Source organism: Mandrillus leucophaeus, unplaced genomic scaffold, assembly GCF_000951045.1.
Source record: "Mandrillus leucophaeus isolate KB7577 unplaced genomic scaffold, Mleu.le_1.0 Scaffold343, whole genome shotgun sequence".
Lineage (NCBI taxonomy): Eukaryota > Metazoa > Chordata > Mammalia > Primates > Cercopithecidae > Mandrillus > Mandrillus leucophaeus.
In genome coordinates this window covers 186,491-199,617 of record NW_012103621.1, presented here as the reverse complement: position 1 = coordinate 199,617, position 13,127 = coordinate 186,491, and the positions used below count along the sequence as shown (strand labels likewise).

The 13,127-nt window shown below is 43.6% G+C and overlaps 1 protein-coding gene across 2 annotated transcripts in view; it reads right to left on the bottom strand.

Moving 5' to 3' along the window:
- The window catches only part of AGO1 (argonaute RISC catalytic component 1), a 65,234-nt gene that overhangs the window by 23,519 nt on the left and 28,588 nt on the right, over positions 1–13,127 (bottom strand). For both annotated transcript variants that reach the window (XM_011988988.1, XM_011988987.1), the window contains exons 2-8: positions 12,151–12,334; positions 8,269–8,389; positions 7,661–7,842; positions 7,124–7,260; positions 6,763–6,897; positions 6,532–6,619; positions 5,669–5,816 (exon numbers count right to left, since the gene is read on the bottom strand). In XM_011988988.1, the coding sequence (XP_011844378.1) occupies positions 5,669–5,816; positions 6,532–6,619; positions 6,763–6,897; positions 7,124–7,260; positions 7,661–7,842; positions 8,269–8,373 (795 nt within the window). In that variant the 5' untranslated portion in view covers positions 8,374–8,389; positions 12,151–12,334. The remainder of the gene's footprint in view (positions 1–5,668; positions 5,817–6,531; positions 6,620–6,762; positions 6,898–7,123; positions 7,261–7,660; positions 7,843–8,268; positions 8,390–12,150; positions 12,335–13,127) is intronic.

Sequence of the window (13,127 nt, the reverse complement as noted above, 5' to 3'; positions counted from 1 at the left end):
TCAGCCTCGGCCTCCCGGGATTACAGGCGTGAGCCACTGCGCCCGCTAATTTTGTATTTTTAGTAGAGATGGGGTTTTGCCATGTTGGCCAGGCTGGTCTTGAACTCCTGACCTCAGGTGATCCACCCACCTTGGCCTCCCGGGATTACAGGAGTGAGCCACCACGCCTGACCTTCATATTTTAAATGAGGATAATAGTAACAATCTCAGAGTTGTCTCAAGATTAAATAAAGCACTTAAAGGACTGAGTATAGTTCTGGAACACAGAAAACAATAAGTTGCAGCACAGAATATTATTTACCAAAGGACCATATATAGAGAGCTCTTCTGAATACTGAAAAACTCAATATACACAAATTAGATTTCTAAGGCAGCTCTCCATGGTGGCAGGTACGTAGTTGCTCCATCCAGCAACCCACCAGGACTAGGGTTGGCTCTAAACTCCTGAGCCCCCAGACCACTGCTATCACTGTCTCTGTTGGCTGACAGTGTCCTCTGCTGGTGGGAGAAACATCTTGCCATTTACTTCATCTGTTCTGGGCCCAACAGAAAACTAATAGAGATCATAAAAAGCTGTCTAGTGACATACAAGACTTCTAATCCCCAATATACTATATCCAGGATGCTGTGAACAGGAAGGCTGCTAGAATTGAGAGAGCCAGTAGGTCTGGAAATACTTCTGTTTGAAGTACAGCTTTGCCATTTCTAGGGGATGTTACCTTAAACAGGACTCTTAACCACTCTGAGAATCTTCTTTAATCTCAAACATGAGAAAAAAAATACACTAGCTGTCTCATGAGGTTGTTGTAAGGATTTAGATGAGATGAAATGTGGAACTCGCTCCCAGAGGGCCAACATTCTTTACATACTAATTCTCGTCCTAATTCCCAGAGTTCATGGTAAATAATGGGAAGGAAAACCAGCCCAAGGTCACCTGCCTTCATACTCTATATTCCAGAAAATAAACAAAATAGTCAATTCACTTAATGAAAATCCAAAATTATTGAAATTTGTGAGATTGTTCTCTTAAAGGTGCCTTAAAGTTGTAGCATTCTTTACAGGTGGTTACAGATACAGAATTAAAATCAGGGATGTGGTGAAATTAGAACACTTGTACAATGCTAGTGGGACTATAAAACGGTATGGCAATTTCTCAAAAAATTAACCATAGAATTACCATATAAACCAGAAATTCTGCTTCTGAGTATGTACTCAAAAAAACAGGAACTTCAACAGATATTTGTACATCTCTGTTCACAGCAGCATTATTCACAATAACCAAAAGGAAGAAGCAACCCAAGTATCCATGGACAGATGAATGAATAAACAAAACGTGATACATACATACAACGGACTATTATTCAGCCTTAAAATAGAAGGGAATCTTAACATGCTACAACATGGATGAACCTTGAAGACATCGTGTTAAGTGAAATATGCCAGTCAAAAAAGGACAAATACTGTATGATTCCACTCATTTGAGGTACCTACAGTGGTCAAATTCATAGAGACAGAAAGTAGAATGGTGGTTGCTAAGGGTTAAAAGGAGGGAGTTGTCGTTTAATGGGTACAGAGTTTCAGTTTGGAATGATGAAAAAGTTCTAGAGATTGGTCATGGTGATCGTTGTACAACTGCGTGAATGTATTTAATGCCACAGAACTGTATACTTAAAAATGGTTAAAATGGTGAATTTTATATTATGCATATTTTACCACAATTTGAAAAAGAGAAGACGGAAGAAGGAATGAACTGTGATTTGAACATGAACAAATGATTTTGTGGACACTCACTGACCTACATAACTATTCGAGGAAGATACAGAGGTGGACTGGAGGTACTACTTCTAGTTTCTAGTTGGATCTTCACAACTAGAAACTAGAACAGCAATAATCCATACTGTTCTTCTACTTAAAATTTTCTAACGGATTCATATTACAATTAGAATAAAATCCTACCTGGCCAGAAATTAGAACTATCATTCATTGCTGATGGGATTGTAAAATATCATAGCCACTTTGGGAAACAATCAGGTAGCTCATCAAGATGTTAAACATTGGCTGGGCGCGGTGAATCACGCCTGTAATCCCAGCACTTTGGGAGGCTGAGACAGGTGGATCACGAGGTCAGGAGATCGAGACCATCCTGGCTAACACAGTGAAACCCTGTATCTACTAAAAATACAAAAAAATAGCTGGGCGTGGTGATGGGCACCTGTAGTCCCAGTTACTCGGGAGACTGAGGCAGAAGAATGGTGTGAACCTGAGATGCAGAGCTTGCAGTGAGCCGAGATCATGCCACTGCACTCCAGCCTAGGTGACAGAGCGAGATTCCATCTCAAAAAAAAAAAAAGATGTTAAACATTGTTATATATTATATCACTCTTAGGTGTATACTCCAGAGAAATAAAAACTTATGTTCACACAAAAATGTGTACAACAATATTCACAGCAGCATTATTCATGATACCCAAAAAATAGAAACAATTCAAACGTCCATTAACTGATAGATGAATTAACAAAATATGACATATCCATCTGATGGAAAGAGGATAAACCTTGAAAATATTACGCTAAATGATAGAAGTCAGTCATAAAAGGACACATATTGTATTATTTCACATATATGATATGTCTAAAATAGGTATATCCAGAGACTGAAAGTAGATTAGTGGTTACTACAGGCTGTTGGGGAGAGAAGGAATGGTGAGTAACTGCTAAGGAATATAGGCTTTCTTTTAGGAGTGACATGTTCTGGAATCAAATAGTGGTGATAGTTGTTGTACAATTCTGTGAATATACTAAAACTACCTAATCATTTTAAAATGGTGAATTTTATGGTATATGAATTGTATCTTGATACAACTGTTTTTTTTATATATATATATTTTTTGAGACAGGGTCTCTGTTGCCCAGGCTAGAATCCAGTGGCACAATCACAGCTCACTGGGTTCAAGCAATGCTTCCACCTCAGCCTCCCAAGTAGCTGGAACCACAGGTGCACACTACACCTGCAGTCAAGCGATCCTCTTGCCTTGACCTCCCAAAGTGCTGGGATTACAGGTATGAGCCATCACAGCCAATCTGGATAAAGCTATTCCAAAAAACAATAATAAAATGCCACGTGGTTTCAACAGGCTATAGGATTTGGCCCTCTACAGAATCATCTCCTACTACTTTTCCCCTCACACAATACATTCTAGCCACCATAACCTTCTGTCTATCCCTCAAAAAGATCCAAATTCTATTCTGCTTTAGAACCTTTGTACTTCCTCCTGCCTGGAAGGCTCTTCTCTCAGGTTGTTATAAGGTTGATTCTGTGTCATAATTTGGGACTTAGCTCAAATGTCTCCTAAGAGAGGACTTCCTTAACAACTAAAATAGCTCTCTACCCTCTTCCTCCCTTACTTCTATCCCCTTAACCTATTTTATTACTCTTATAGCACCTTATCACCATCTGAAACTATCTTATGTGTTTATCAATTTGTTGTCTATCTCCCCCTTCTAGAATGTAAGCTCCACAACAGCTGGGACCTTGTCTGTCTTGTTAATCTCCATGTTCCTAGCACCTAAGAGTATATGACACATAGTAGGAGCTCAATAAATATATGTTAAATAAGCGACAATAGAATTCAAGGTCTAAGTCATAACATAAATTATACACCTTGAAAACCATTGTTTAAATAGAAATAATGTTAGTTTGGCCGGGCGCGGTGGCTCAAGCCTGTAATCCCAGCACTTTGGGAGGCCAAGACGGGCGGATCACAAGGTCAGGAGAACGAGACCATCCTGGCTAATCCGGTGAAACCCCGTCTCTACTAAAAAAAATACAAAAAACTAGCCGGGCGAGGCGGCGGGCGCCTGTAGTCCCAGCTACACCGGAGGCTGAGGCAGGAGAATGGCGTAAACCCGGGAGGCGGAGCTTGCAGTGAGCTGAGATCCGGCCACTGCACTCCAGCCTGGGCGACAGAGTGAGACTCCGTCTCAAAAAAAAAAAAAAGAAATAATGTTAGTTTGCTAACAAATCTCTGCTTACAGTAAATATCAGCTACTGTCTACTTAGCTAAGATTGTTCCTAAAGACCTCTGTTTATACCTCAGAGAACATGTTGCCTTCATGTGCATCAGTAGCTATTAACCAAGTCAGAGTTCTTGGTTTTGGGGATCTCTTCTCCTTTCAGCCTAATTCCCTCAGGTTAGTTCTGAAATTCTAGAAGCTCACCAGAAGACTTGAGCTTTGGTCTGGGCTATCTGACTTCTGCTGTTGGATAAAAGTAAGAGGGTAGGCCAGGCATGGCAGCTCATGCCCGTAATCCAGCACTTTGGGAGGCCGAGGCGGGCAGATCACTTGAGGTCCGGAGTTTGAGACCAGTGTGGCCAACATGGTGAAACCCCATCTGTCCTAAAAATACAAAAAAAGGTATCTGGGCACGGTGGCGCCACCTATAATCCTAGCTACTGGAGGTTGAGGCATGAGAATTGCTTAAACCTGGGACGCAGAGGAGGTTACAGTGAGCTGAGATGGTGCCACTGCACTCCAGTGAGATTCTGTCTCAAAAAAACAAGAAAAAGAGGGTAGTCTAGTATAGTGCCTCTCCAATGTTAATGTACATCCCCTTTGGACCTTGTTAAAGGACAGATTCTGGCTGGGTGTGGTGGCTCACGTCTGTAACCCCAGCACTTTGGGAGGCCATGGCGGGCAGATCACCTGAGGTCAGGAGTTCGAGACCCGCCTGACCAACATGGAAAAACCCGTCTCTACTAAAAATATAAAATTAGCCGGGTGTGGTGGCGCATGCCTGTAATCCCAGCTACTCAGGAGGCTGAGGCAGGAGAAATCGCTGAAACCCGGGAGGCGGAGGTTGCGGTGAGCCAACATCATGCCATCACACTTCAGCCTGGGCAACAAGAACAAAATTCCGTCTCAAAAAAAAAAAAAAAAGATTCTGATTCCGTCGGTATGGGTGGAACCTGAAATCTGCATTTTAAGTAAGCTCTCAGGTAATGCCTATCCTGTTGGTACACATGACCGCACTTTTTGAGTAGCACTGGATGAGACAATGAAGCAGTAGGCAGTAGTTTCTCATTCAATATTTTGGCTAGTATATACCAAACAAAATATAGCCCAGTGATTCTGTATTTGTATTCTATAACTTAGCGTTACTATTCCTTCTCCAGTTGCAGAATTCCAAAGGTCTACTGTTATATACAAGTATGACAAATCTTGGGGCTAAAACTTTTTCAAAATGAACACATTAATCATTGGAGAAACATGATTTACATTATAGGTAATATTTATCACCAGTTTGTGTAGAATAAACTACACTTATATCTTCAGGTCACTTAGGATCCCAGCTCTAAACAACAGGGAAAGAGAAATTAAGAGAACATGAGTGAGTGCGGGTATCTAAAATCTCTGTCCTGTACGAACTAATTACTTATTAAACAGTAAATTCAGCTTGTCTCTGCCTGGCAGCCCTGAAAGAACATGAGAGTAGGATGGGGGATAAGGAAACAACTTAGCAGGTAAGAATGGGGCCTCTATTTCACAGGAGAACTACCTCATACCTTCTCAGAATGTCAATTTTCCAAACTTCAAAGAAGAGACACCTGATGAGCAGCATGCAGGTATATACAATGCCTATTCCCCAGCCATTACTTGGCAATCTCACCTCTAGGGGAAGGTAGGTATGCTTTTGTTCCTGGCCAACCTGTAGGCAGGGCAGATGGGGATACTTGAGCTGAAGGTTATATTTCTGCTTGAAATACTGTGCCACTGTGCACTCCACAGTCTGTCCACTCTCCAGCTGTAAGGGGAATCTGTTCAGAAGAAGGGAAGGAAGGGGGTGTCATAACCCAGCATTCAGTCCCACTTCTCTAGACCCACAACCATGGGAAGTCCCAGACTTTTTCCTTTTTTATTTGGCCCCAATATGATGTGCAGGAAGGAAGTCCCAGACTTTGCTTCATCCTATCCAACTTCTTTGAGCATCGCCACTCATGGGAAAACAGGACATACAGGGCTTCAAGAAAGAAGCTAAAGGTTTGAAGGGCAAGTTCCACAAAAGTCAGGATACTATCTGACTCATTTATTTCCAATATTGAGCATAAAGCCTAACACAGAGTAGACACTCATAATATAGTGTAGCCTAAGGTCAAGAATGGGAATGGAATCAATGACAGCTTCCCCAAGGAGCCCAGGAGCCTAGCTTTCTTTTTTCAAGAGAAATAATAATTAGAGAGAGATTCTAACATTTACCTAACCCTAACAGGAATCAGAGAACACACTTGCTCTAAAGTAAAGGACCAAAGAGGCAAGGAGATCAAGAAGGTAAAAATGGTAGGCAGAGTATCAACAGATCAGAGAAGATTGAGAAAGGATGCCAAATTCCCACAGCTTATCTTCAAAAACAGGGCCAGTCCCCAAGGTTCATTCTCAAGGCCAGTGGGGGAAGGAGGGAGGGAAAGATAGTGAGTTTTAAATCTCAGCCCTTCTCCACCAACAAAGTATGACTCAGCACCCCTGCCAACTTACGTCTGATGGCTAGCAGGGCGACGGGTAACATTACACACGCGGTATTTCCTCTTCATCTGTCCACAGTGGGTGACTTCCACCTTCAGGCCTGAGATACACACACTGCTTGTCAGGGCTGAAATAGGTTGCTCAGGTGCCCAGCCTTGGCTTCTCCCCTGAGCATACCCCAAGGGGATTTCCTCTTAGGGCTCAAGTGGAGCTGTTTCCCTTCCCCTCCTGTTGGGTCCTCACCCTTGATCTCCTTGGTGAAGCGAACGCGCTGAGAGTCCGTGAGGGGCTTGGGCTGCTCATCTATGTTCCTGATGTCCAGCACCTCACACATGAACTCAATCACTGGCTGTGCCTTATAGAAGGCAGTGGCTGAGACTGTGGGGACAGGGTAAAGATAGCTCAGCTCAGGTTCTGTCTTCCACAATACATGGAGGTACAGCAATTTATACCCTCTTCCTTATAGGGCATTGGGATGGGGGAAGGGGGAGCCAGGGCTGTAGGAATTAGACTAGGAGTGTGGTTGCAGAGCTGGGAGGGATGAGGCTGGGAGTGTGGTCACTGGACTTGGGGTGCCCCTAGCTCCATAGCTCTCCCCACTCACCATCAATGTTGAGCATCATCTTCCACATGGCAGGGCGCACAGACTGGTGAAAGCCGAACCAGACCTCGCGCCCACCCCCCAGCGGGTGGTAGTAGCCCTCAGGCGGTGAGAAGAAGGAGCGGCCCACAGGGGTGTACCTGGCAGGGACAGGCAGAGAACTGGTCCCTCGGGCACAGGCCCCCACCCTGTGAGGCATCCTGGGCACGGAGGAGCCCTGGCCTGAAAGGCAGGACACCGGGGCTTTAATGCCAGCTCTGATGCTTTACTAGTTGTATGACTGACCTTGTGCAAGTTTCTACCTTCTCTCTGCCCTGCAGGGACAGATGGGATGGGGCCCAAAGATATCTAAGAAGTTCAGGGCCAGGGCTTTAAACCATCTAAATATAAATACACACTTGCCTGGCAAGTAGTAGGGCTTCAAATAAATTTTTTTTTTTTTTGAATGGCACACTGTGGGACCTTAATATGTGCTCCCCCTCCTCCCCTGACAGCAGTTCTGCCAACACTAGTAGCCCAGATACTAACTACACCCAATACCTCATGGATGCCAGGTGCCTCATGGCCACATCCAGGGCTTGCACAGACTCCAGGGGAACAGGGATCTGGCCGCTGACCAGGGCCTCATGCAGCATTCGCCAGCTCACAATGGCTAGCCACTTGATGGAGACCTTAAAGATTCGATCCTTCCCTTCCCCAGGGATTGTCACCTCAAAGTCGACCTTCAGGAGGGTGAGAGAAAGGAGTGAAGGATTGCCATTGCTCTACGAGAATGACCCCCAACTCCATGGATTTGCTGAGAATATGTTTCTCAAGTTGACAGGGGCTCATAATGAAGACCCCAAAGTAAGTCCAGCCCCTTAGGTTCTAGCCACCTTGGCTCAGTGCTTCTCTTCCTCTCAACTACCTCTCAGCCTAGCAGGAAGTCCTTTAGGTCTATTTTAAGTCTAATCTCAATCTGTTTAGGACACGAACAGGCACATGAGACTAAATAAACATCAGCACCTACCCACCCCTCACCCTAAAACATACTTTCTCAGCACAAAAGATGAAAAGGATCTCTGGATCACCAGACTCCAAAGAGGCTTACACGAGCTTGGTTCTACCCCAGACCCCTGACACAGGCCTAGCCTGACTCCCAACCTTACCCGTTCGTTGCCAATGGGCAGTGCTGTGACAGTGTAAATGTTCTTCTTTCCATCATACACAGGCTTGCGATCACCAAAGATCTGAGGCTTGAAATGCTGGACCATGTATTCCACCACTTCCCTGTGGGGGATAGGAGTGGCCTGTGGAAGCTGAGAGACTACCACCACTTCAAGCTTTTGGAAGTAATTCAAAGTCCAGGCAATGTCCCATCTATTATACTCACTCCTAACATCTACTCTATGACAGTGCTTCTCAAACTTTAACTTTCCTATGAATCACATGGAGATTTTATTAAAATGTAGCTTCGGATTCAGCAGGTCTAGAGTGAAGCCTGAAATTCTGCATTTCTAACATGCTCCCAAGTGACACTGCTGGTCCTCAGACCACCAAGGCTCTAACAGACCTGAAAGAGTGGTGTGAGTGCCTTCTGAGAAGAGGGGGAGGCTAAAGGGAGAAAAGCTTGACTCCAGGGTCTATCAAGAATCAGGAATAGGGCTAGGTATGGTGGCTGACACCTGTAATCCCAGTACTTTGGGCAGCCGAGGCAGGAGGATCACTTGAGACTAGGAGCTCAAGGCTAGCTTAGGCAACAGAGTGAGACCCCATTTTCTACAAAAAAAAAAAAAAAAAAAATTTTTTTTTTTAGTTAGCTGGGTATGGTAGCATGTGCCTATAATCCCAGTTGCTTGGGAGGTTGAGACAGGAGGATCACCTGAGGCTGGGAGTTTGGGGTTACAGTGAGCTATAATTACACCACTGCACTCCAGACTGGGGAACACAGTAAGAGCCTGTCTCAAAAAGAAGAAAAAAAAAAGAACAGCCAGGTGCAGTGGATCATGCCTTTAATCCCAGCACTTTCGCTTGAGCTCCCGAGGTTGAGACCAGCCTAGGCAACACAGAGAAATTCCATCTCTACAAAAAATGCAAAAATTAGTCAGGCATGGTGGTGTGTGCCTATAGCCCCAGCTACTCAGGAGGCTGAAGTGGGAGGATCACTTGAGCCTGAGAGGCAGAGGTTGCAGTGAGCTGAGATCATGTCACTGCACTCCAGTCTGGGCGACAGAGCCAGATCTTGTCTCAAAAAAAATTAAAACAAAACAAAAAACAAATCAGGAACAGAATCTAGGCTGCTCCAATCTCAAATCCCAGATCTGATAAGCAAAAAAGGTAGAAGAGATGTGAACTGGAATAAGAATAAACTGTGGAAGAAAAATCTCATCTCTTCCATCTCTCTGAAGCACTTAGTCTCACCACCCTGTTTTTTCTCCATTACCATCTCTTACTTTCTGTCCTCTGAAACTTAGACCCCACGGTGTCCATTATTCCTTCAAAATTCCAGTTTATCTAACCAACTGACCTTCACACTTTCTAAATCAAAGTTCTTGAATACTACTGGATAACACAAATGGTACATTAGAAGCAACTGTGATCATATGGTTTCAATCCCAATTAGGCTTCAGTGCTGCCTAGCAATCTTTTTCATGTCCCTGATTACTTCCATCCCTCCTACTCTATGTAGACTATGTAGAACTTTCTCTACTAGCCTGTAACTCCAGAACCCATTCCTGTCTCCTATCAGGAAGCAGCTCTAATATCTTTAAAAAAGGCAGAGGATAGTACACAAGGCCACCCTCGAGTTACCAGACATATACACAAACATATTAATATGTGCGTGCATCAATTTTTCTCCTTTCCTCTTACACTCAAAATGACCCTTCCATGTATTATTTTTAAACATATGAAAATATATTCAACTTCACTTATTAGAAAAATACAATTTAAAATTAGACCAAGATCAGGATGCCAAAGATCAAAAAAATCTCAAATATCAAATTGGTGCAGGTATAGGAAGAGACACTCTGATGCCTTATTGATGGGAGTATAGTTGGTACAACTTACCTTTAAAAACAAGTTGCAATATCTGAAAACTCTGAAATGTATTAGGCCAACAGTCCCACTCCTAGCAATTTATCCTACAAATACACTCATATTTGAGTGCAAAAATGAATCTATATATAATAATATTCAAGTTTCATTTTTGTAGCAGAATTTAGACTCAAATGTTCCTCAATAGATTTATTATATAAGTTATATCACAGCCACTCAACCTATGCAAAAGAATGAGGCAGATCCATATGTGCTGGTATGTAATACCTTCAAAAATATATTGTTCAGTGGAAAAATGCAAAGTACAGAACAATGTATAAAGAACCCTGTTTTGGGTGTTTAAAAATGTTATATGTGCATATATGCCTGCACATGTGTAGAATAGTATACGGAAGCATATTCAAGAATGGTAACAATTGGCCGGGCACGGTGGCTCATGCCTGTAATCCCAGTACTTTGGAAGGCTGAGGCAGGCGGACTGCTTGAGGTCAGGAGTTTGAGATCAGCCCAGCCAACATAGTGAAACCCTGTCTCTACTAAAAATTTTTAGCCAGGCGTGGTGGCAGGTGCCTGTAATCCCAGCTACTCGGGAGGCTGAGGCAGGAGAATCGCTTGAACCCGGGAGGCAGAGGTTGCAGTGAGTTGAGATCACGCCACTGCACTCTGGCCTGGATGACAGAGTGAAACTCCATCTCAAAAAAAACAGAATGGTAACAATTGGTCAGGTATGGTGGCTCACGCCTGTAGTCCCAATACTTTGGGAGGCATAGGTAGGCAGATCACTTGAGGTCAGGAGTTTGAAACCAGCCTGGCCAACATGGTGAAACTCTGTTTCTACTAAAAACACCAATAAATTATGTGATGGGGGGCACCTATAGTCCCAGCTACTCAGGAGGCTGAGGCAGGAGAATCATTTGCCTGTCATCCCAGCTACTTGGGAGGCAGAGGCACGAGAACTGCCTGAACCTAGGAGGCAGAGAGTGCAGTGATCTGAGATGGTGCCACTGCACACCAGCCTGACAGAGCCTGAAGGAGGCTCTGTCTCAAAAAAAAAAAAAAAAAAAAAAAAGGTAACAATTAATGGTACTGGGGGACTAGAGACCAGGATAGTAAGGAGACATTTTTCACTACAATCTTTCTGTGATATTTGAATTTTTTTATATTATACATATAGTTTTCAAATAATAATAAAATTAATTAATTAAAGAAATATCGCAGAGGCCAGGCACGGTGGCTCACGCCTGTAATCCCAGCACTTTGGGAAGCCGAAGCGGGCAGATCACCTGGGGTCAGGAGTTCAAGACCAGCCTGGCCAACATGGTGAAACCCGTCTCTACTAAAAATACAAAAAAAATACCCGGGCATGTTGACAGATGCCTGTAATCCCAGCTACTCAGGAGGCTGAGCCAGGAGAATCGCTTAAACCGGGAGACGGAGTTTGCATTGAGCTAAAATAGCGTCATTGCACTCCAGCCTGCGCAACAAGAGCAAAACTCCACATCAAAAAAAAAAGGAAATATCACTTTCTCTAAATAGAGCTAATCCCTCCAACTGTGCATCCTACAATGTCCTTCGGCCTCATCAAGGACATCCCATTAATTTCTCCCCTCTATCCCAAACTTTTAACTTCATCTTTACTACCTCCTTCTCCTTAATCTGTAAACATACCCATATCTCATTCTTTAAAACTCTTTATTCATTCAACTAATATTGAAATGTAGTAGGCACTGTACTTATTTCTTAACTCAATATAGTTAGATTAACTAGCTCAACTACTTTCTGCTGAAATTGCTCTGCCAAAAGTCACTAATAATCTTCTAATAGCGAAGTCCAATTGGACTATTTTTCAGCATTTATCCTACTTGGCATCTCCTTCTCAAAAACTTCCTTAGATTTGGTGATACTACCCTCTAGTGGTTTTTCTTTTACCTTTCTGGCCCCTCTTTCAAGGTTGGTGTCTTTCAGATTTGGTAGCTTAGGTGTGCATCACTTACCGGTTGACTCTACGGGGACACTTATCCGGCTTGATGTCCACCTCGTAGTGGTACACGTCGATCTTAGGGATGTCCACCTCAAAGTAATTGGCCAGGAGCTTGATTGGTTTCCCCACAGTGCCAATGCCAGGCCGGCGAGGTGCCTGGAACACCTGCTGCAGGGGGGGCAGGTAAGCGCCCGCAGCTACGAGACAAAGAGGCTGGTGAGGGTAAAGTCTGATAATCTCCTAACTACTCTTATCAGAGAAGGAACAAGGCCTCCCAGAACAGGAACATGAGAGTATAGAGAATGCCTCTTTCCTGCTACCCAACCCAGCCGAGGGCTTCCAGGGGACATCTCAAGCTCATCTGTGTGTTTTTGTTTTTGTTTTTTGTTTTTTTTAAATCTCTCTCCAGTTAGGAAAATTATCCTTATTGTCTACTTTAAATTCATTAAGTTCATATATAATAAGTTCCTATTGCATGTTAAGCAGAGAGACTAAATCTGGTTCCTAGTAACAGAACCCTTTCTTTCTTCTACTAGAGTAAGACACTTGCCTTCACCAGGTATCTAGCAGACCAAGAATTTCTATTCTCTGCCAGCCAGATGCTCACTCCATTCATCACCATGCTGAACACAAAATGGCATAACCTTTATGTTCCTTTATAGGTGGGCAGGAAGAAGATCCAGAGAAGGCCAGGTTAGGGAGGGCAGGGTCAGTGTTTGAGGCAGGATTAGGGCAACTGAATGGTGAGAGTTGGAGAGAGGGAAAAGGAGAAAAGGCTCAAAGGATAGTTTGGAGACTAAGGAAAAGAGAAAGGGGGCTGGAGAACAGGACAGAGCTGGAGGTCACAATAGAAAAAGGCAAGGAGAAGGAGAGAAGGCTGGAGTTAATGGGTGGGGCAGACAGGAAGAAACAAAGCGGCAATTGGGGAGGCAATGATAAAAAAAAAAAAAAAAAAAAAAAGGCTCAAAGGATAGTTTGGAGACTAAGGAA